The sequence below is a fragment of the Danio rerio genome, chromosome 8 (genome assembly GCF_052040795.2).
Source record: "Danio rerio strain M-AB ecotype USA chromosome 8, GRCz13ab, whole genome shotgun sequence".
Classification (NCBI taxonomy): Eukaryota; Metazoa; Chordata; class Actinopteri; order Cypriniformes; family Danionidae; genus Danio; species Danio rerio.
In genome coordinates this window covers 61,130,727-61,154,967 of record NC_141028.1, presented here as the reverse complement: position 1 = coordinate 61,154,967, position 24,241 = coordinate 61,130,727, and the positions used below count along the sequence as shown (strand labels likewise).

Sequence of the window (24,241 nt, the reverse complement as noted above, 5' to 3'; positions counted from 1 at the left end):
GCAGATGACACTCAATATTTCTTTTAACCATAAAACAGTCAGTGCATCCTTGGGAATACACACATTTCGCAAGACAGAAGAAACTGAGAGACCGGAGAAACCAGAGCACCAGGAGGAAACCCACGCCAACACGGGGAGGACATGCAAACTCCACACAGAAGCACCAACTGACCCAGCTGGGACACAAACAAGTGACTTGTTTGCTATGAGGTCACAGTGCTAACCACTGAGCCACCGTGTCGCACACTAGTCCAGTATTCACTGGATGTAAATTACTCCAAAATACTACAGGGATAGGTTTCCATTCAGAACTTCCCTAATAAATCTTTCCTATCTAGGCTACAGATAATGTCTTAATGGCTCCACACAATTCCTTTAGTTTCCCAAGACAAAACAATTAGGTTAACTTATACGTTTTTACAAATTTAAGTTAATAAAACATAAAACTATTAAGCTGTTCCGATAAAAACTTTAAGAGTTGTGTGGTTTCCAGTGGCGGTTCTAGTTTAAATGGTACCTGGGTGAACCAGCCCATACACACACACACACACACACACACACACCCCTCCCCAATTTCCAGAGAAATAAAGAAGAAACTATGTGGTTCACTTTTGATTACGCCCACTGGAACATGTAATTGTCTCAAACAAACAATTCAGACAGCACACAAACAAACAAATTATCCTAATGTTTCATCTGGGTAAATCGAGCCATTTTTGCTGCAAAGTCATCAATGATATCGTCACATAGCCCGTTAAATATGAAGCCAGATCAGTCTCAGAAATAATACATTTGCAAAAAATAAAACTCACAATTCACATTTACAAAATCCAATTTGTAAATTCAAAACACAACTCATAAATATGCAAATCCAATTAATTAGTGAAATATTTGTAATTTTTTATTAGTGAAATAACGAATTTTGTTTTCAGTTTATGAATTTGATTTGCACACTTATGACTTGCATTGTGACTTTACGAATTGCGTTTTAAATTTACGAATTGCATTTTGAAATTACGAATTGTGTTTTGAATTTATGAATTTGATGAGCACACTTATGAATTGGGTTTTGACTTTACGAATTGCATTTTGAATTTACGAATTGCTTTTTGAATTTACAAATTGTGTCTTGAATTTATCAATTTGATGTGCGCACTTATGAATTGTGTTTTGAATTTATGAAATGGATTTGCGCACTTATGAATTGCGTTTTGACTTTACGAAATGCATTTTAAATTTACGAATTGTGTTTTGAATTTATGAATTTTATGTATGCACTTATGAATTGGGTTTTGAATTTATAAATTGGATTTGCGCATTTATGAATTGCGCTTTGACTTTACAAATTGCGTTTTAAATTTATGAATTGGATGTGCGCACTTATGAATTTTGTTTTGACTTTACAAATTGCATTTTGAATTTACGAATTGCGTTTCGAATTTACGAATTGGATGTGCGCACTTATGAATTGCGTTTTGACTTTACAAATTGTGTTTTGAATTTAAGAATTGGATTTGCGCATTTGTCAATGCAGTGGCGCAGTAGGTAGTGCTGTCGCCTCACAGCAAGAAGGTCGCTGGTTCAAGCCTCGGCTGGCTCAGTTGGCATTTCTGTGTGGAGTTTGCATGTTCTCCCAGCGTTCGCGTGGGTTTCCTCCGGGTGCTCCGGTTTCCCCCACAGTCAAAAGACATGCGCTACAGGTAAATTGGGTAGGCTAAATTGTCCGTAGTGTGTGTGTGTGTATGGGTGTTTCCCAGAGATGGGTTGTGGCTGAAAGGGCATCCGCTGCATAAAACATTTGCTGGATAAGTTGGTGGTTCATTCCACTGTGACAACCACAGATTAATAAAGGGACAAAGCCGACAAGAAAATGAATGAATGATTTGCACATTTATGAATTGTTTTGAATTTATGAATTGGATTTTGAGAATACAAATTGTTTTAAATTTATAAATTGTATTTGTACTTTTATGAATTGTTTTGATTTTACAAATTGCATTTTGAATTTATAAATTACATTTTGAATTTATGAATTAATTTTTTAATTTCTGAATTGGATTTGTGCACTTTTGACTTGTTTTGAATTTACAAATTGTGTTTTGAATTTACGATTTAAATTTGCGCGTTTATTAACTGTGTTTTGGATTTAAGAATTGTGTTTGAATTTATGATTTGAGTTTAGAATTTATTAATTAATTATTGCAAATGTGAATTGTGAATTGTAAATGTATTATTTTTGGCTCTAGTCTATACATTAAAGTAACCCAAACCCAGCAGTGTTTCTAGACATTAAGCTCTACTGGGGCAGTAGCAATCCCCATTTATATAAATAAATGTTTTTTTTTTTTAATAAATAAAAGAAGTCATTTATTTTATTATATATAAATAAATAAAATTATTATACAACTGTTATTCTAAATAAATAACAGAAATAAATCCTAGATGTAACTGGAAAATAATGTAAAGACTCAACTGAAGAGGTGATATGCTAAGATCATTTAAGAAATCTTTTGCATGAATATTAAAGACAATTTCATAAAATACAAAACAAATCTTTTATATATAGAATTATCTGTTCTCTTAGACCCGACTCATGGCTGAGAATTAATGTTATTAAATCTTACCTCCCTGACTCTATGTTCATTATTTCTGCTCAGTCAAAATAAGATCATCTTCATATTATATCAACTTCAGTTGTGAAGACTTGCAAAACTCGCTGCGTGTCCACACCTCTGCACAAAAGGCTGTCACTCCGGTTTCACAGCGCCTATTTTATTGGCGTGCATGTCAACAGTAGATTGAACAACAAGTAAAAGTAATTCACAAGCTAGAGTGTGGGAGGATATACAAGCCACGCCCGCTGTGATGACATACTCACAAAAGGGGAGGAGCCAACTATCAGACTCGCTCACGGCTGAGAGCTTTGTGTTTGCGGACGCTCGAGTGGGCGTGGCTACAGAGGAATCCTTCTTCAACATCTCCATAGGTCAGCTGTGCGGACACTACAGCACTGCACGGTAAGCTGATTTTACTTATAATAACTGTGTTTTAACTGCGTATATCTTTACTAAACATGAGCTCAACCAGTGTTACATGTTATTGTGCGGCTTTCGCTTTAATATCAGCCCAAACTCAGCTTGTTTTTACAGAAAGAAAGAGTTATGAAGTAACGCGTGGGGGATCGCTGACTATTTTGGGTTTTAGACAACATTCCTTAAGCAACTCTGAATATTTAGCAAGAAGCAAAGAGTCAAGGCCTCGGTCTGGGTTGTTAATCATTAACGAGACAAATAAGTTCTGCAATCCTTCAGGAATTTGCGTAGTGAGAAAATACCATGGTATTTCAGAGGGATTGACATGCATTAGATTTCCAGTTGTGAATATTGTAGGGTTTTTGAACTTTACCATAGTAAATATTCCACAGTATAATACAATGACGTGTTAAAGTGTAGTAAAATAAAGTAATTACTTCATTATCATCGCATTATAGGGAATATCAGAGTGTTCAGGGTTATTTTAGACTTCATTAAATCCATATTTGATAGTTCAGTTTTGAGGCAATCAGATTTAATTGCTAAAAAAATTATTTTACTTATTATAAAGTACAGTGTTTTACTGTTGTACACACAGCAGCTCTTTTACAATATTATCCTTTCACAGTTCTTACTATAGTATTATGAATACTGAAGTGTAGATATTAGAATTAACTGAATACTCCAATACAAAACAGTTTACCACAGTCTACTAGTTTACTGTAGCGCCTTGTAAAGTTTACCATGGTTTATTACTGTAGAAATACTATAGTGTGCTACAGTAAGATGTAGTAAGCACTTAATTGTACAACACTATACTACAAGTTATTAAGTTTTGCGATAGTAAATCATGCAGTATACTATGGTATTTTATTTTCCTTGTGGGAGGATGCTACTGCTGGACTCATATTGTGGTGTAGAATCAGCTCTAAAGTCTCCAAAGTAACCTGTAGGATTGACCAATCACAAGCAAAAACTGTATCATGTATTAAAACAATATTATATGACTTGCTTTTATTTTTTCGAAGACATGCATCAACACAATTAATGTGTAATACAGCCATAATTTATATCCTATATTAGAATGTGTAAAAAAATAGTCGTCTATAGTAAATACTGTAGTGTTTTGAAACTGTACAATAGTAGAGTACTTGAATGAACCTGTGGTGATTCTATAGTTGCTATGGTAACACAACAACTATAGTAACTGATCTGTTGTGGTGATTCTACAGTTGCTATGCTAACACGACAACTATAGTAACTGATCTGTTGTGGTGATTCTACAGTTGCTATGCTAAAACGACAACTATAGTAACTGATCTGTTGTGGTGATTCTACAGTTGCTATGGTAACACACAACTATAGTAACTGATCTGTTGTGGTGATTCTACAGTTGCTATGGAAACACAACAACTATAGTAATTGATCTATATAAAGTGATATGTATAAAATGAGGTTTTTACATGTTGTTTGTTTCAAAGACCAGAATAGGACATCTTCTCTTTGACCCGGTTCCACAACAGTGCAAATGTTGTCCTGACAAACATTGCACAATATTAAATAGGAATAAGTAGTGAAATTCAAGATTCCTTTTTAACTATAAGGACCTTTTGGGGGGGGGGGGGGGGGTTGACTGCGGAAAGGTTGAAGACGAATGAATGATGTCTGATTGTGTGTGTTTGATTGATTTACTCAACACTATCAGACACACAGCAGAGCGCACACATTACTCCTGATCACATTAAAGTGTTCTGCATCAATCATTAACCACCTGCACTCCTCATGTGTTGTGTGTCTGCAGTTTTTGTGTGCTGACATTGCTCTGCCTTTGCTAAGTTAACTTATTAATAAAATACAGTTTTAATACTGCAGGGCTACTAATGCAGTGTTATTAAATAAATGCAGTGTAAGTAATGCAGTGTTAATAATGCAGTGTTATTTAATAAATGCAGTGTTATTAACGCAGTGGCATTAAATAAATGTAGTGTAATTAATGCAGCTATTAATGCAGTGTTATTAAGTAAATGCAGTGTTAGTATTGCATTGTCATTAATTCAATGTAATTAAGGTAGTGTTATTCAATAAATATTTTATTAATGCAGTGTTATTAATACAGATTTATTATTGCAGTGTTATTAATGCAGTGCTATTAATGCACTGTTTAATGCAGAGTCATTATTGTAGTGTTATTAATGCAGTGTTATAATTGCAGCATTATTATTGCAGAATATTTATTGCAGTGTTATTAATGCAGTGTCGATAATGCAGTCCTATTAATGCAAAATTACTATTGCAGTGTTATTAATGCAGTGTTATTATTGCAGTGTTATTATTGCAGTGTTATTATTACAATGTTATTAATGCAGAAGTATTATTGCAGTGATAATAATACAGTGTCAGTAATGCAGTCATTATTGTAGTGTCATTAATGCAGTGTTATTATTGCAGTGTAATTATTACAGTGTTATTAATGCAGTGTTATTGCAGCGTTAATAATGCAGTGTCAATATTGCAGTGCTAATAATGCAGTGCTATTAATGTAATGTTATTATTGCAGTGTTATTATTACAGTGTCATTAATGCAAATTATTAATGCAGTGTTAATAATGCAGTGTCAATAATTCAATGTTATTAATGCAGTATTATTATTTTAGTGTTATTAATGCAGTGTTATTATTGCAGTGTTATTAATGCAGAATTAACATTGCAGTGTTAATAATGCAGTATCAATAATACAGTGCTATTAATGCAGTGTTATTATTGCAGAATTACTATTGCAGTATTATTAATGCAGTGTTAATATTGCAGTGTTATTAATGCACTGCAATAAAATAAATACAGTGTGATTATTGCAGTGTTATAAATGCAATGTCATTAATGCAGTTTTATTAATGCTTGTTATTACATAAATACAGTGTTAATAATGCAATGTCATTAATGCAATGTTAATAAATCATTAAATGCAGCATTATTATTGCAGTGTTATTAATGCAATTTTATTAAGGCAGTGTTATTAAATAAATGCGGCGTTATTAATGCAATGTCAATAATGTAGTGCTATTAATGCAGAGTTATTATTGCAGTGTTATTAATGCAGAGCTATTAATGCGGGGCTGTTAGGGCAGTGTGAATAAATAAATGCAGCGTTATTGATGCAGTGTAATAAATTGTGTGTTTTCTCTCTGAAGGCTGCAGATGAGTATCAGTGCATTGCTCTGAAAGCTGACCGCTCTGACATCTCTATCATCTCCATCATCTTCATCATCTCCATACTCTCCATCAGTATGGCGTGTTTCTCCTCCTCGACGAGGCTCATGTCCAGCCTCTGCAGTCCACTGCTCCATCACAGGTACATCAGTACCGTGGTAAACAAGAATACACCGTCCTACAGCTATGTGATAGTCGGGGCCGGTTCTGCGGGCTGCGTTCTGGCCAGCCGGCTGACGGAGAACCCATCCGATTCTGTGCTGCTTCTGGAAGCGGGACCCAAAGACAAGCACCTGGGCAGCACACGTCTGTCCTGGAAGATCCACATGCCGGCCGCGCTCACATACAACCTCTGCGACGACAGGTGAGGCATTGACATGACATTTATTTGTATTGACATGACGTTACAATTGGCGCCATCTAGTGTCTGAATAAGGCAGGGTTGGTGTATACTCCATTCAGCTGTTTTCGTTTCTGTCAGCTTTGTGTTTTTGACTGTTTGGCGCCATCTAGTGGCTGAATAATGCGCAGGTTAGTGTATACTCCATCAGCTGTTTTCGTTTCTGTCAACTTTGTGTTTTTGACTGTTTGGCGCCATCTAGTGGCTGAATAATGCGCAGGTTAGTGTATACTCCATCAGCAGTTTTCGTTTCTGTCAGCTTTGTGTTTTTGACTGTTTGGCGCCATCTAGTGGCTGAATAATGCGCAGGTTAGTGTATACTCCATCAGCTGTTTTCGTTTCTGTCATTTTTTCGTTCAATTAAGGAATTTTAAAAACCATTAGGGCTTGGAACAATGTTTTGTGTTTGATGTTTTTGTGGTAAGTACCCTTGTAATATTCTGTATAAAGTACATCCAGTCAATTGATTTCTCGGAATAAACCCTTCAGTCCTATGTAACAGGGCTGCGCATCACATTGGGCTGCTGATAAACCTGTCAGGCTTTATTCTGAGATACCAACCTATCCATTACTTATCGAATACTGCTATATGTCCAGGTACAACTGGTTCTACCACACGTTACCTCAGGCCCACATGGATGACCGTGTGATGTACTGGCCCCGCGGGCGTGTCTGGGGCGGCTCATCCTCACTTAACGCCATGGTGTACATCCGGGGACACGCAGAGGACTACAACCGCTGGCAGAGTGAGGGTGCGGACGGCTGGAACTACGACCACTGCCTGCCGTACTTCCGTAAAGCACAGACACACGAGCTCGGACCTGACCGGTACCGCGGAGGAGACGGACCACTGCACGTGAGCCGAGGGAAAACACAAAACCCTCTGCACTATGCATTCATCCAGGCGGGACAGCAGGCTGGATACCCCTACACCGAGGACATGAACGGGTTCCAGCAGGAGGGGGTCGGCTGGATGGACATGACCATTCATAAAGGTACAGGTGGATAGTTGGGGGTGTTTACTTGATTTTATTTATTTATTTTCCTTCTTCTCTTTGGATGTTGCCAAGCCTTTCATTGTTAACATATAGACCAAACAAATATATAAGGTGCCATGTAGGATTTAAAACAAACTTATCATAACAAACATAAAACACATGCATATACCACTTTAAATTGCCTACATATACACTTGCTTATACATATAAACTTGATCCTTCCATATATACCTACAACCACAAACACACATACATATGAACTTGATCCTTGACTATATATAACCACAACAACACATGCACTTACATATAAACTCAATCCTTGCACATATACCCCCATACACTCGCTTATACATATAAACACAATCCTTGCCTATATACCCACATACTGTACACTCGCTTATACATATAAACTCAATCCTTGCATATATATCCACAACAACACACAGACATATATATATATATATATATAAACACGATCTTTGCAAATATACCCACATACACTCGCTTATACAAATAAACTTGATCCTTGCATATATACCCAGAACAACACACACATATATATAAACACGATCCTTGCATATATACCCACAAGACAAGCACATACATAAAAAAACTCGATCCTTGCATACACACTCACATACACTCGCTTATACATATAAACATGATCCTTGCCTATATACCCACATACTGTACACTCGCTTATACATATAAACTCGATCCTTGCCTATATACCCACATACTGTACACTCGCTTATACATATAAACACGATCCTTGCCTATTTACCAACATACTGTACACATGCTTATACATATAAACACGATTTTTGCCTATATACCCACATACTGTACACTCGCTTATACATATAAAGACGATCCTTGCCTATATACCCACATACTGTACACTTGCTTATACATATAAACTTGATCCTTGCATAAATACCCACATACACTTGCTAATACATATAAACACGATCCTTGCCTATATACCCACATAAACTCGTTTATACATATAAACACGATCCTTGCCTATATACCCACATACACTTGCTTATACATATAAACACGATCCTTGCCTATATAACCACGTACTGTACACTCGCTTATACATTTAAACACGATCCTTGTCTATATACCCACATACTGTACATTAGTTTATACATTTAAACACGATCCTTGCCTATATAACCATGTACTGTAAACTTGCTTATACATATAAACTTGATCCTTGCATATATACCCACATACACTCGCTTATACATATAAACACGATCCTTGCCTATATACCCACATAAACTCGTTTATACATATAAACACGATCCTTGCCTATATACCCACATAGTGTACACTCCCTTGTATATATAAACATGATCCTTGCCTATATAACCACGTATTGTACTCTTGCTTATACATATAAACTTGATCCTTGCATATATACCCACATACACTTGCTTATACATATGAACACGATCCTTGCCTATATACCCACATACACTCACAGTGTTAATTTGTGCTGTAATGTGTATTTGTCCTCCTCAGGTCAGCGGTGGAGCACAGCGAGTGCGTACCTGCGGCCGGCGCTGTCCAGACCCAACCTGAGCACAGAGGTACGCTGTATGGTGACGCGCGTGCTGTTCGACGGAGCCCGCGCTCGAGGAGTCGAGTACCAGCAGAACGGACAGATCAAAAAGGTCAGAACACAGAGGATTAATGGACCCTTTCACACTTGTATGTTTCTCCACAGCAGAAGGGGTCACAGTGTGTAAACTCAGAGCCCAGTGAACAGGAGAGTACAACAAATCATCATTCTACAATCCTATTTGCTGAAATATTGACAGGAAAACTCCACGATGGCGTTATCAAGACTTTGCTCAGAATGTCTGGTTTAGTTTTACAGAAATTCATAAAAGTTTCAAACAACTCGAGAGCGAGTAAATGTGGGTTTTTGTGTGAACTGACCCTATAAATCAGAAGAGCATGTCATAATAGTACATGTGACTGTGTTTCTGATCAATGATATAAAGCTTTAGTGATTGCCGGGATTGTCTCCATCATGAGTGTGTGTGTGTGTGTGTGTGTTTGACCTTTATAAAGTGTTTTGTTGAATGTTTTCCAGCAGTGTCTGATAACAGCAGACAGCTCTTCCTGTGGAGAGTGTGTGTGTGTGTTTGAGACACAGGTATCTACTCATCAGTATCACACTCACGCATTTCCTCTCTTACAGAAAGCAGACGTGTGTGTGTGTGTGTCTGTGTGTGTGTGTCTGACTCTGTGTGTGTTTGTCTATGTGTCTGTCTGTTTGTCTATTTGTACATGTATGTGAGTCTCTCTCTGTTTGTGTGTGTGTGTGTGTGTGTGTGTGTGTGTGTGTGTGTGTGTGTGTGTTACTTTATAACTCAGAATTACGATGTTTATCTCCCAATTCTGACTTCATAACTCTGAATTTTAAGTTTACATCTCACAATTCTGAGCAAAAAGGTGGCAATAATCTTTATTTAATTTAATCTGGGTTGCAGGAACGGCCTTCCATACTTTCAGCTTCACTATGGAGCCTTTTCCACATTCTTATGTTTCTCCTGTGCATCAGAAGTGCTCATAGTTGGTAAACTCAGAGCGCAGTGCATGCGAGAGTGCAATAAATCATTTATTAACAATCCTATTAGCTGAAATAATGACAGAAAAACTCCAGGATGGTGTTATCAAGACTTTCAGAAGTGGAACACAATAGTGTGAGACTGATAACGGCAGCCGGAAGAGAGAATAGAGTCAGAGTTACTGTCCTGCCGCCATACACACTGCATTACACACACCACACACAAGCTGGAATTCGGTAATTTGATGGAGATGATATAATACACACATAAACATATAAATGTTCATACATTTATTAAAATAAATCTAAATATTACCATACTTATCATGATTCTTCAGGTGTTTGCAGAGAAGGAGGTGATTCTGAGCGGCGGCGCCATCAACTCTCCACAGCTCCTCCTGCTGTCTGGAGTGGGAAACGCAGATGAGCTGAAAACCCTGGACATTCCTGTGGTCCAGCATCTGCCCGGTCAGCACCATTACCCTTCATATACAGAAAGACAGAATTATTCATGTAGTTTTTTTTTTTATAATTACCTATTTATAAAGCTGAAGACAGAATTATTCGCCCTCCTGTGGCATTTTTTAAATTATTTTTTTTGTAAAAACACATTTCATAGTTTTAATAACTCATTTTCTAATAGCTGATTTATTTCGCCATGATGACAGCACATAATATTAAACTAGATATTCTTCAAGACACTAGTATTCAGCTTAAAGTGACATTTAAAGGCTTCACTAGCTTAATAAGGTTAAGATCGGGGAATTAGGCAAGCCATTGTATAACAGTGGTTTGTTCTGGAGACAATCCAACATTAATATTGCTGAAGGGGGCTAATATTGACCTTATCTATTAAATCTATTAAAGAACTGCTTTTATTCTAGCCAAAATAAAACAAATCAGACTTTCTCCAGAATAACAAATATTAGAGGAAATACTGTGAACAACTTCTGAATCTGTTCAACATTATTTGGGTTAATGTTAACCATTAAGTTTGACGGTGAACGGAGAGTACATAAAGCATGTGTGTGTCTGGTATTGCATACTTTGTGGGGACCAAAAGTCCACTAAAATATACAACCCGGGCTCATTGTGGAAACGTAGCCCCGCGGACGTTTCTGCGGACCACGATTTACATCCCGGGAGGTACGTATTCGAGCGTTTTTTGTTTTCGTGGATCCGCGAGAGGCCGCTGTGCGCGCTTTTTCGCGTCTCGGGCACCTCTCGGGAGCGCGCACCGTTCGCGCCCGCGCCATTCTCGCGCGAAAAGCTGCCGGATCGGCCGACTCGGCCACCCTCCTCTTCCTCCTCCTCCTCCTCCTTCCCTAAACCCGAGCGACGGTTCGCAAAAGCCGTCCAAAAAAAAAAAAAAAAGCAAAAGCCCTCGTCTTTGATTTCTACCGCGTTTTCGGATCCCGCCGCGTTCTCGCCCTTATTTTTTGGATTCCGTTTTTCGTCTTACCTGATTTCCGGAACCGCCGTTCCCTGGACTCGATCCCGGTCGTCGTCCACCGCGGCCGGCACCTCCTCCTCCGGGGCCTCCGCTCCGCCGACGCAACGCTGTGAGCTAGGCGGACAAACTGGTTGCATCGGGAAAGCCTGACACTCGGAGGCGAGCCGTCGGCTGACGAGCGCGAAGAGGAGGGGCGGAGCGACGCCACACCGCGCCCACAGCGTTCGCTCGAAAAAAACTAAACACGACCTTACGTACCTCCGGCCACGTAAATCGTGGTCTCCAGAAACGTCCACAGGGCTACGTTTCCAGAATGAGCTTGGGTTGAAAATATAGTAATACCAGCAGTTTTGAATATTAATGAGGGCAAATGGCTCATATTTTAGACAGAATGAAGTATTTCGAGAGTGTAAAACTTCTGAATATCTTCTTTAAGGGTTGAGTTTAGGACACAATATACAGTCTGTACAGCAGAAACATCAATGCAGCTATAGTGAGAGCCCATAACACATGAAAACCCAGTGTGTGTGTGTGTGTGTGTGTGTGTGTACATGCGCGTCGGTTTGACCTACATCATGAAGACCCACAGACCTCATATTGTGGTGTGTATTCAGGTTTCTGGCCATGTGCCCTACATTATGAAATCACAAAATAGTTTTTATTAATTCTCTTGTTTTGTCTTGAAGAGTTGCTTAATTTAACGAGGTTTATTATGTAAACATGCTGATGTGTTCTAAAGGGGTCGTTTAAGTGGAACAAATAAGTAGACTTACTTAGTATTTACAAATATTGATTAAATATATATAACTAAACATTATAGCGAGGAATATTCCTGTAATATGTGTGTGTGTGTGTGTGTGGGTGTGTCTGCGTGTGCATGCATTCTTTTGTGTGTGCGCATGCATATGTGTGTGTGTGTGTGTGTGTGTGTGTGTGTTTTCATGTAATTGTGTGTGTGTGTGTGTGTGTGTGTGTGCATGTTTGTGTGTAATTGTGTGCTTATGTGTGTGTGTGTGTTTATGTGCATGGTTCTGTGTGCGTGCATGTGTTTGCATGCATGTGTTTGTTTGTATGTTTATGCGTGTGCACAAATGTCTGTGTGTATGTGTGTCTGTGCTTGTGTGTGTGCCTGTGCATGCATGTTTATGTGTGTGTGTGTGTATATGTGTGTTTATGTGTATGTGCATATGTCTGTGTGAATGTGTGTCTGTTTGTGCATGCATGTGTGTGTTTATGTGCTTGCATGTGTGTTTATGTGTGTGTGCATGTATGTGTTTGTATGTTTATGTGTGTGCGCATATGTCTGTGTGCATGTGTGTGTGCATGTGTGCATGTGTTTGCTTGCATTTGTGTGCGTGTGCATGTGTGTGTTTGTGTGTGCATGTGCATGTTTGTATGTTTATGTGTGTGCGCATATGTCTGTGTGTGTGTGTATGCATGTCTGGGTATGTGTGTGCATGTGTGTCTGCATGTATATGTGCATGCATGCGTGTGTGCGTGTGTCTGTGTGAATATGTGCATGTGCATGCATGTGTTTGTGTGTGTGTGTGTGTGCATATGTGTGTTTGTGTGTTTATGTCTGTGCGCATGTCTGTGTGTATATGTGCATGTGCTATATATATGTGTGTGCATGCATGTGTGTGTTCATATGTGTGTGCATATGCGTGTTTGTATGTTTGTGTGTGTGCATATGTCTGTGTGTCTGCATGTATATGTGCGTGTGCATGCATGTGTGTGTGTGTGTGTGTCAGGTGTGGGCTGTAATCTGCAGGATCATCTAGAGCTGTATGTTCAGCATGCCTGTACTCAGCCCATCACTCTCTACAGAGCCCAGAAACCCTTACAGATGCTCAAGATCGGCCTCGAGTGGCTGCTCAAGTTCACAGGTCAGTGTTTAAGAGCTAGCACACACCAATCTGACGCCAAACAACTAGCACCGTGAATGTGTGTGAGTTATATTCTATATATAGGACAGCTTTAATATGTCCAGCAAAATTAAAAATAGTATCTAAATTAAAGCGTGAGGATGATCTGAGCCGTTGTTTTCCGGCAGGTTACGGAGCGACGGCTCATCTGGAGAGCGGAGGCTTCATCCGCAGCCGGCCCGATGTTCCTCATCCCGATATTCAGTTCCACTTCCTGCCCTCGCAGGTCATCGATCACGGACGCGTCAGCTCCAAGATCGAAGCCTTCCAGGTCTGACTTATCATTCTGTTCAGCATGTTAGTGTGAAAGAAGACCAAAACCAAATCTGTAATCACAAGAAGCTCCAAAAACAGCCACTGCATCTGATCAGGGTGTGTGTTTACTACACTAAGCTAGTGTGTTGTGTGTGTTCGAAAGAGCTCCAGGATTTCATCTAAAATGTCTTCATGTGCATTCTGAGGGTAAACGAGCGATTATTGGGAGGATTTGCAGTCGTGGGTGAACGAACCCTTTAAATATGCACAGTTTAAAGGGCTGATGGAAACACTCCTGCGGTCTTGCCCTCGTGTCATGCTGCAGAGTGAATGAATGAGCTGGAGTTTGTGTGCAGGTTCATGTCGGGCCCATGAGGAGCACCAGTGTCGGCTGGCTCAAACTCAAGAGTAAAGACCCCAGAGATCACCCCATCCTGCAGCCAAACTACCTGTCCACAGGTACACTCAGACTGCACTCCTGTCCAGTTATTTGTGGACTTCACTCGCTAACTTCCCTCCGTCAGATGTACATTGATTATGTTACACAAGTGTGCACTACTGGCAGAACAGCTGAATGGGTTTAAATGAAATGCCCTAGCTACACTGTTGTGACAATCACATTGCATTCTGGGACTTGTTGGTGCTGGAGTGGACATATGAAGCTAACTTGATTCCTTGATTAAAATCAAGTGATCGAGGGTGTGTGCATGTAAACCGTCCTCATTGACTTGATGAAGTGGAGCACACTTTAAAATGGGAGAGGGAAGTTTGCGAGTGTGTGTCTAAAAGTGGACTGGAACACAGCCTTACTCTTCATGTTGAACCCTTACAAAAAACAAGTATACCTAAATTCATTTTATAAAGTATACTTAAGAAATGTTGCCGGCCACAGGTTTATATACACACACACACACACACACACACACACACACACACACACACACACACACACACACACACACACACACACACCACACACACACACACACACACACACACACACACACACACACACACACACACACACACACACACACACAAAGTATAATTCATGTAGTACCCTTACAAAAACAGTAACTTGAAGGTCATTTTATGGTGTACTTAAATCATTTTGAAGTGCATTTTTAAGTATACTTCATGTTGAACCCTTACAAAAAAACAAACATAATTTAAGTTCATTTTATGAAGTATGCTTAAGTATAATAAGTATATCTAAAGTATATCTAAATAATTTAGAAGTTTGTATGCGAGTTCACTTTATGTTGAACCCTTACAAATCAAGTATACGTAAGGTTGTTTTATGAACTATATATTTAAGTATACTTCATGTAGTGTTATTACAAAAACAGGTATATTTTAGGTCATTTTTTAAGTATATTTTTAAAGATACTTTGAACCCTTACAAAAGCAAGTTTACTTAAAGAGCCCATATTATACATGAAATAAGGTCATATCCTGGTTGTAAGGGTCTCCAACAACAGTCTAATATGCATGCAAGGTCAAAAAACACTTTCATGGTCTTATAATCTGCATTTATTTTTAGCTAATTATCCCAGCGACTCCTGTATGAATCGTCCAGTGATTCATTTGTTCCCAAACCCCTCCTTAGCGCGGAGCTAATCTGCGCTGATTGGACCGATGACAGTCTGTCGCGATTGGTCGACTGCCTTCAGTCAGAGAGGGAAATGGCCAATAGCTAATCAGCAATTTAAAAAGTAATCACAGTTCATACACACTCGATAGTGTAGACGTGGATTTTAGCTGCCACACTATGGCGAGTGGATAGTGCTACGGATAACCGAACGAAGGAGACAGTCGTGTACTCGCCATACCATACACACACAAAAACACACACACACCTCCGGATGACAACGCTCCCGCTTCCGCCCGCACCCGCCAGGTTTTAGCCTGAGAACCCGCTCCGTTTTCTGCCCGCCGCGCCCGGTCCCGCTAGAGCAGAGAACACAACCAAAAATCACCCAGTATACAGTCCAGAATGCCAAGCTGTCTGTATAAACACACACACACAGCACAAAGCTCGTTCGTTCGTTCGCTCTCTCTCTCTCTCTCTCTCTCTCTCTCTCTCTCTCTCTCTCTCTCTCTCTCTCTCTCTCTCTCTCTCTCTCTCTCTCTCTCATACGCGCGCGTGCGCACTAACACACACACAAGCACCACGCAGACTCTCTCTTTCTAATTCGCATAGCAATATCCGTGATATTGCTAGACAGCCCGCTCCCGTCCCAAATTAAACCCGTTACCGACCGCTCCCGCGATTTATTCGGAAATTTATTCCCGCGGCTGTCCCCGCGCCAGATTTCTGCGGCGCGGGAATAAATTTCCGAATAAATCGCGGGAGCAGAACTCTAGCACGGAGCTCCATAAACAAACAGCACGCGTCGCGTTTTTAACGTGACTTTGCACGCGATAAGATAAAATATCCAGTTAACCTGATACAGTACACGCGGTTACAAGTAACAAATCACAACTAAATACATTTGCAAGCAAGAGTAAACGAGGCAACAACTTTAACCGCACGTACTTTTACACTTGAGAAATGGAAGAAACCCATCCTGACGTCCATCAGTTACTCTTTACTGATCCTTCCTTTAACAAACTCAGATGAAGTATTCTTTGTAGCATGTAGCTTCCAGAAGTTTCCAACTGCTTGGTTATAATGCTGATGTTTCATCTTTGGGTAGAGACTCAATATAATGTCCATCTGCAGTGTGACTTCAATCTACCGGCATGTTTGTGTGCGTGTGTTTGTGGGTGTGCGTGTGTTTGTGGGTGTGTGTGTGTGTCTGGGTTACTGCGTCAGAGGGCGGGGCCTCAGGTTTGAAATCTCCCGGGTTTGCGCGTGCACGTGAATAACTTGGTTTCGTTCGTACGTCATGGCGAAACACCTAATGAGTCGGTATCAAGGCGACTCGTTTGAAGCACTATGAGTCGACTCTTTTATAGATGAATCAACAGTTTTAAACACTGTATTCTTACAGATTTAAGCCTTAGCTGGATACTTCACTTCACTTAGAGCTGTGTTACACACTACATGGAGGGAAATTTTCAAAAACCCATAATATGGGCTCTTTAAATATATAGTGACCCTAAGTATACTTCATGTAGTACCCTTACAAAAACAATAACTTGAAGGTCATTTTATGAATATATATAAGTAATGTTGAAGTATACATTTAAGTATACTTCGTGTAGTACCCTTACAAAAACAAGTATGTAATTTTATTGTGTACTTAATTTAGAAGTACATATGTAAGTATACTTCATCTAGCACCATTACAAAAATAAGTATACTTAAGGTAATTTTATGAACTATATATTGAAGTATACTTCATGTAGTACCTTACAAAAACAATAACTTGAAGGTCATTTTATGAAGCACACTTAAGTAATTTTGAAGTGTATTTTTAAGTATGCTTTATGTTGAACCCTTTCAAAACGAGCATAATTTAAGTTAATTTTATAAAGTATACTTAAATAATGTTGACGTATATATTGAAGTATACTTCTTGTAGTACCCTTACAAAAACAAGTAGGTCCTTTTATGAAATATACTTAAATAATTCAGAAGTACATATGTAAGTATATTTCATGTAGTACCATTACAAAACAAGTATACTTAAAGTTATTTTAAGGAGTATATTTTTAAGTATACTTCATGTTCATCCCTTACAAAAAACAAGCATACTTTAAGTTATTTTAATAAGTATACTTAATGTTGAATTAAATAAGTTTTACTTTATGTAGTACCCTTACAAAAACAAGTATACTTAAGGTCATTTTATGAGCTATATTTAAGTCTACTTCATGTAGTACCATTACAACAACAATAGCTCGAAGATCATTTTATTAAGTACTCTTAAATCACTTTGATGTATTTTTAAGGTATACTTCATGTTGAACCCTTACAAAAGGGTTTTTTGAGTATACTTCATGTTGAACCCTTACAAGCACAATTTAAGTTTATTTTATGAGGTATGCTCAAATAATGTTGAAGTATATTACTATACTTCATGTAGCACCCTTACAAAGTAAGAAAATCATTTTTGCAGTATTTATAATACAAATAAAGTACAAATTAATGTCTCTAATAGCATATTAACTCAAGCACTTTACTATAGTATGGATCAAAAACACTACAGTATATTTACTATGAATTACCATAGTATCTCCTCATGTGTGTGCTGCTGGTTTTGTGCAGAGACGGATGTGCTGGAGTTCAGAGAGTGTGTGAGGCTCACGCGGGAGATCTTCGCTCAGCAAGCGTTTGATGAGTTCCGGGGCCCCGAGGTCCAGCCGGGCCCTGCAGTGCAGTCAGACGCGGAGATCGACGCTTTCGTACGGCAGAAGGCAGACAGCGCCTATCACCCGTCCTGCACCTGTAAGATGGGCCGGCCGGAGGACAGGATGGCAGTGGTCAGTCCTGAGCTGCGGGTGTTTGGTGTGGAGGGGCTACGGGTGGTGGACGCCTCCGTCATGCCCAGTATGGTCAGCGGGAACCTGAACGCTCCCACTATCATGATCGCAGAGAAAGCGGCGGACGCCATTAAAGGCCTTCCCTCACTGCACGACCCTGGAGTTCCTGTTTACCAGCCCAGAAAACACCCTTAACCTGATCCGCCATGGTAAAACCGTCTCCTAACTGCAAGTGTTGTCAAAAGTATGGAGTTCAGTACCAATCGACACTGAAATTTGACAAATATTCATTTCCCGCTAACATTTGAGCGCAGTTGAGTTCTTAAACACCGCTGATTGGCCATTGTGGTCAGGTGCTCAACAGAAATGACTGTGATTGGCCATGAAAGTCATCAGTTCACTGCTCTTCATCACTGTTCTCCGAGTGCAAACACAGATACACACACTGGAGCATTTCAGAGTCACGTAGATAAGCTGCTCTGTCTATGAGCTGGTATATGAGCGATCCGCTGATGGATCCACTGATTGACACGGCTTTAAATCACTCCACTGTGTTGGGACTCTGTGAAGAGTGGTGAATTGATGACCTTCTCAGCCAATCACAGTCCTTTCTGTTGAGCACCCGAACACAATGAGCAATCAGCTGTTTAAGAATGTGCTCAAATGTTAGCAGGAAAGGGACTTTTTTTATATTTAAGTACCATTTGATACAAAACTCAATACTTTTGGCAACACTACTAACTACACATGAAATGACGCTCTAATGACGAAATACGATTGATCGCAGCTGGCCTTTCATCAGCAATAAACCAATCAGATTGATTGAAGCTTACAACAAATAGAGCGAATTCGCCCTAATACCTTATCTTTGTTTTGGAAGAATCGCCCATCTCCTCCTTTTCCTCCCTTTACCAGGGGGAGCTCTCGAGACCTGCCTGATCTCGGACCCCCGTATATGCTTATTGACCAGGCGGGAGCCCTGAGCTCAATTATCTCTGAGCTCAGGGTTCTCTCCTGTGACAGCATGCCAACCCTGCTATTAGCGTCAAGCATATCTAAGGCTGCTTTCACACCTGTGAATGGATTCAGTTGTTCTGAAACAGAGATTATAATTGTTACATTGTTGCTCTTTGCTCTTGGAGCGGTTCGCTTTCACACTGCAAAGTTTCTAATCGGACCAAAAGAGCTAAAACAAGTCACGTGCGAGTAAACTCTCCTCACATTGGTCAGAGTGTCAGGGTTTATTTTGCAGCGTCCCGCTCAGCTGTCAGGAGAGGTGGTGGTTTGGTGGTGATTGACAGGGTGCGCGCGCGTGACGTGTCTGAGGAGAGACACGGTGGGGAGGGGTGAGAAGGGTGCGCGACGATGCCTATTTGAGGACTGAGAGAGACGCGAGATTACCGGGAGATCATCACTCGTTTGCGGGCATCCGGAGACTCGCGAAACTTCCCGCCCTACTCATAATTCTCTCTTCATATAGCCGTAAGCCTATTACATATCCATAAAACACTGTTATATAACCGTGCTCGGATCGGATCGCTTTCTCACTGCAATCGAACCGCTCCAGGGTTCGTTTCAATCGAGCCGAGACCACCTCATTCAAGCGATCTCGGAGCGATTACTTTGGCGCGGAACAGAGCGCGATTGCCCTGTTGACATATGCCAATCGAACCGCGCTAACTGGGCAAACGAGACACGTTCCCAAACAAAAGTGTAGGTGTGAAAGCAGCCTTAGTGTGAACTCTTGAAATCATGATCACGGAGAAAGCGGCAGACGCCATTAAAGGCCTTCCCTCACTACATCCTGAAGTTCCTGTTCACCAGCCTAAACCACACATTTATCCAGATCCACCATGGTAAAACTGTGTCCTAACTGATAGTGTTGTCAAAAGTATCGAGTTCAGTACCAATCGCTACTAACATTTAAAAAACCTCAGTTCATAGACAGACCAGCTGATCTACACAACTTGTGTGTGTGTGTGTGTGTGTGTGTGTGTGTGTGTGTTTCTGTGTTTGCAGTCGGTGAACTGACAGTCATTTCTGTTGAGCACATAAACACAATGACCAATCAGCTGTGACTGTGTTGATAAACTGTGCACCGAACTTGATACTTTTGACAACACTACTAATAACACATGACATGACACAGCAACACACGATAAAAGCTATGGCTGCGTCCGAAGCCGCATACTTCCATACTATATAGTACGCTAAAATCAGTATGTGAGCCGAGTAGTATGTCCGAATTCATAGAATACAAAAATCAGTCTGCGAGACGTACCCGGATGACTTACTACTTCCGGCAAGATTCTGTAGTGCGCATCCCATGCATGCTGCGCTATCCCATAATGCCCCGCGAGAGAATTCAATGACGAGAAATGACGGAGGTAGGTCACGTGACCATGACAAAATGCCTGATGTAGTACGTTCGAATTCCATTCATACTGTATAGAATGTACTTTACTAACGGTCGAGTAGTACGTTTAAATTCAAATGCAGAGTAGGCGGTTTCGGACGCAGCCTATATTTTCCATGTTCAAATTACTTTTGTCCTAACCAGTGCTGGGTAAAGTTACTGTTGAAAGTAACGCATTATAATACTGAGTTAAGGCTGATTTATACTTCTGCGTCAAACGCCGGCGTATGCTACAGCGCTGACGCATACCCCTTCGCCATGGCTGTCGGCGTTGCTGACGTGCACCTCTCAAAAAATGTAACTAAACGTCGAAATGACGCATAGCGTAAGCTCTATGATTGGTCGGCTTGGTAGCGCTAACAAGTCTTTTTATGTAAAGTAATGTGATACGTTACCTTTGAGTTACTTTTAAGGAAAGCTTAACCCGTTACACCATGGTAAAACTGCCTCTTAACTACACACAAAAGAAGCCACGACACAAGATAAACACTATGTTTATCATGTCCTAACTAGTGTTGGGGACGGTTACTTTTGATAGTAATGCACTATAAAATTGAGTTACCCCCCCGAAAAAGTAACTAGTTGCGTTACTGGATGCAACATTAAAGGCCTTACCTGGAGTTTCTGTTTACCATCCCAAACACACACAACCCAATACACCATGAAAAAAACTGTCTCACTACTAGTGCTGTCAAAAGTATCGAATTCAATACCAATCGGTATTTTAAATTTTAAAAACATTAGTTTATAGACAGACCAGCTGATCTACATGACTTTGACACACTCCAGAGTGTGTGTTTCTGTGTTTGAACTTATGACCGTCACGTCCAATCACAGTCATTTCTGTTGAGCACATGAACACAGTGACCAATCAGCTGCGTTTAAGAATGTGCTCAAATGTTAACGGGAAATGGATGATTTTAAAATTTCTGCATTGATTGGTACCAAACTCGATACTTTTGACAACGCTACAAACTACACAACATGACACAACGCCGCAACACACAATAAAAGCTATATTTTCCATGTTAAAAGGACTTTGGTCCTCCTAACCAGTGTTGGGTAAAGTTACTGTTGTAAGTATGAGTTACTCCCAGAAAAAGTATCTAGTTGCAGTACTTATAGTTACGTTTTTTTTTTATGTTAAGTAATGCGATACGTTACTTTTGAGTTAATTTTCCTTACATTTCCAGTATGGTCAGCCTGAACGCTCCCACTATTATGATTGCAGAAAAAGCAGTTGAAACCATAAGGAGTTTCTGTTTACCAGCCTAAACGCTTGATCAGTAAAACCATCACCTAACTACACATGCATTGACGCCACAACATGCGATAAAAGCTCAATTTCCATGTGAAAAGGAGTTTTTGTTCTAACCATCCATCCAGCAAATTTCAGAAATGGTGACATCACAGCATAAACTACAATGACAAAGATCCCCTCAGGTACTGATTATGTGCTTTATTTGGTGTTAAATGCTCCCAATCTGAGTTTAAACACATTTTACCTGACATTTATTGCCATGCAACTGAAAGGAGAAGCAGCAGATAGTTCAGCTCAGATCTTGAAAATAAAATAACTAGCAGACGGTTTGAAAATGAAAGTCAGAATTGGGACTCCAACAACATCAGTCACTCAGCATCTATTTTTAATGATGTTAAAATGATGTTTATCATTAATTACCATTTCTTCGGGAGTGCAGTGGCAGGTATTTAAATGTTTTCTGTCATGTTGCGTTTGGTGGACAGCCATATTGCATGTCGTGTCGCATCGTGTGTAGTTGGCAGACACTGTAATGGGAGAACTCAGACTGGCATTCACATAGAAAGCATCCCTGTATCTAAAAATGCGAGATGCAGCAGTTTGATCTCATGGGGAAGTTTACCTATTTTATACAATGTCAGAGAAGTGGTACGATTTCATTCGATTTTTAAGGAAATATGACCAGACGCGATAACTTTTACTCACAAGTGTCTTAATGTAAAAATACACTTATTATTGAAGTCATTTGTAGCCTGCTTTTGTCCAGAATGCATGTCTACATGATCAGATTGACACTATTAAAAGTGTTATTAATCTTAAAGGAAACATTTCAGCTGCTGATTGTATAACACTATGAACTATCGTTACATTCATCTATGCAAATAACTCGTTAATGTTTACAAAGTGTAAGAGAGAGAGAGCTTTTACACATCTGTGTTACATGTTGTGAAATTCTGGACGTTTTTTACAGTGTGCAACGTGTGCTTTTAATGCTATATTAACTGATATCATTGCAGAATATAAGAAAACAATGGTTTAATGATTGAAAAAGCATGTAAAAGGAGAATAATGACTGAAAATGTGACAGAATAAAGTGATGAAACTATAAAAGTCTCCTGAGGATTGATTGAAATGTGCTTTTACAGCCTTATAAAGTGTCCATGAAGACGATGAACAATAATCTCTTCATTGCAATGCCTTTTAATTACAGATTGAAAATACCAGAAGTAATGTGAAATTCCTTTAAACGATACAGAAATATGAACTCCATAAATTCAATTATAAGCATCATAATTATTAAAACACTTTCATATTTTGCCCATTCATTCAATACATACACTTCAAAATCACACATTTGGTTAAAAATAGATCCTTTCTGTATGTCTATAATCTTGAAAATGATAAAGGCAGTTGAGAGTCGATCTAAAAGTGCTAAACTTGACATTTAGAAAGGAGACGAAACAGAAATTGGGGGAAAAAATGTACAGGGGGGCTTATAATGCTGACATCAACCGTATATATTGACATCAGGCATGTCCTCCAGTTTAACAGAGTACAACGATGTCATACCTATGCCATTATGCAACTTGTAAACCACCATAACCAGTATACAAACACACACACACACACTGCTGCTGTGATATGTGTTGTGTGTTAAAGAAAAGCTGCTGTTTGCATTCAGCAAAGCCCTTTGTTAGACCTGTTTGATGACCTGAGGTACTCCATCATACTGTGTGTAAAGCCTAAAGCGGTTAGCTCATTAAAATATTACAATTCTGTCATTAATTACTTGTTCCAATCACCTGACACCTTCGTTCATCTTCAGGACACAAATGAAGATATTTTAGAGGAAATCCTGAAGCTCTCTTGTCCTCCATAGACAGCAAGGGTCCTGAGATATTGTTCAAGTCAGAATTATTCACCCCCCCTTTTTTCTTCTTTTTTAAATATTTCCCAAATGATGTTGAACAGATTCAGGAAATTTTCACAGTGTGTCTGATAATATTTTTTTCTTCTGGAGAAAGTCTTATTTGTTTTTTTTCGGCTAGAATGAAAGCAGTTATTAATTTTTTAAACACCATTTTAAGGTCAATATTATTAGCCCTTTAAAGCTATATATTTGTTTCTGATAGTCTACAGAACAAACCACTGTTATACACAACCCAGGCTCATTCTGAAAACGTAGTCCAGCGGACGTTTCTGGAGACCGCGAAATACGTTCCGGGAGGTACGTATGGCTGCATTTCATTTTTTTAAGCGAACGCTACGGGGTG

The 24,241-nt window shown here is 39.5% G+C and overlaps 2 protein-coding genes across 2 annotated transcripts in view; one reads left to right on the top strand and one right to left on the bottom strand.

Moving 5' to 3' along the window:
- The window catches only part of mmp23ba (matrix metallopeptidase 23ba), a 568,642-nt gene that overhangs the window by 503,298 nt on the left and 41,103 nt on the right, over nt 1-24,241 (bottom strand). The window lies entirely within an intron of this gene.
- Nucleotides 2,961-23,078, top strand: chdh (choline dehydrogenase). The gene is made up of 9 exons (XM_087265655.1): nt 2,961-3,017; nt 6,221-6,603; nt 7,237-7,634; nt 9,174-9,325; nt 10,566-10,695; nt 13,432-13,566; nt 13,734-13,876; nt 14,217-14,319; nt 18,077-23,078. Exons 2-9 carry the CDS (start codon nt 6,317-6,319, stop codon nt 18,484-18,486), a joined length of 1,758 nt encoding a protein of 585 aa, XP_087121781.1. The 5' UTR covers nt 2,961-3,017; nt 6,221-6,316; the 3' UTR covers nt 18,487-23,078.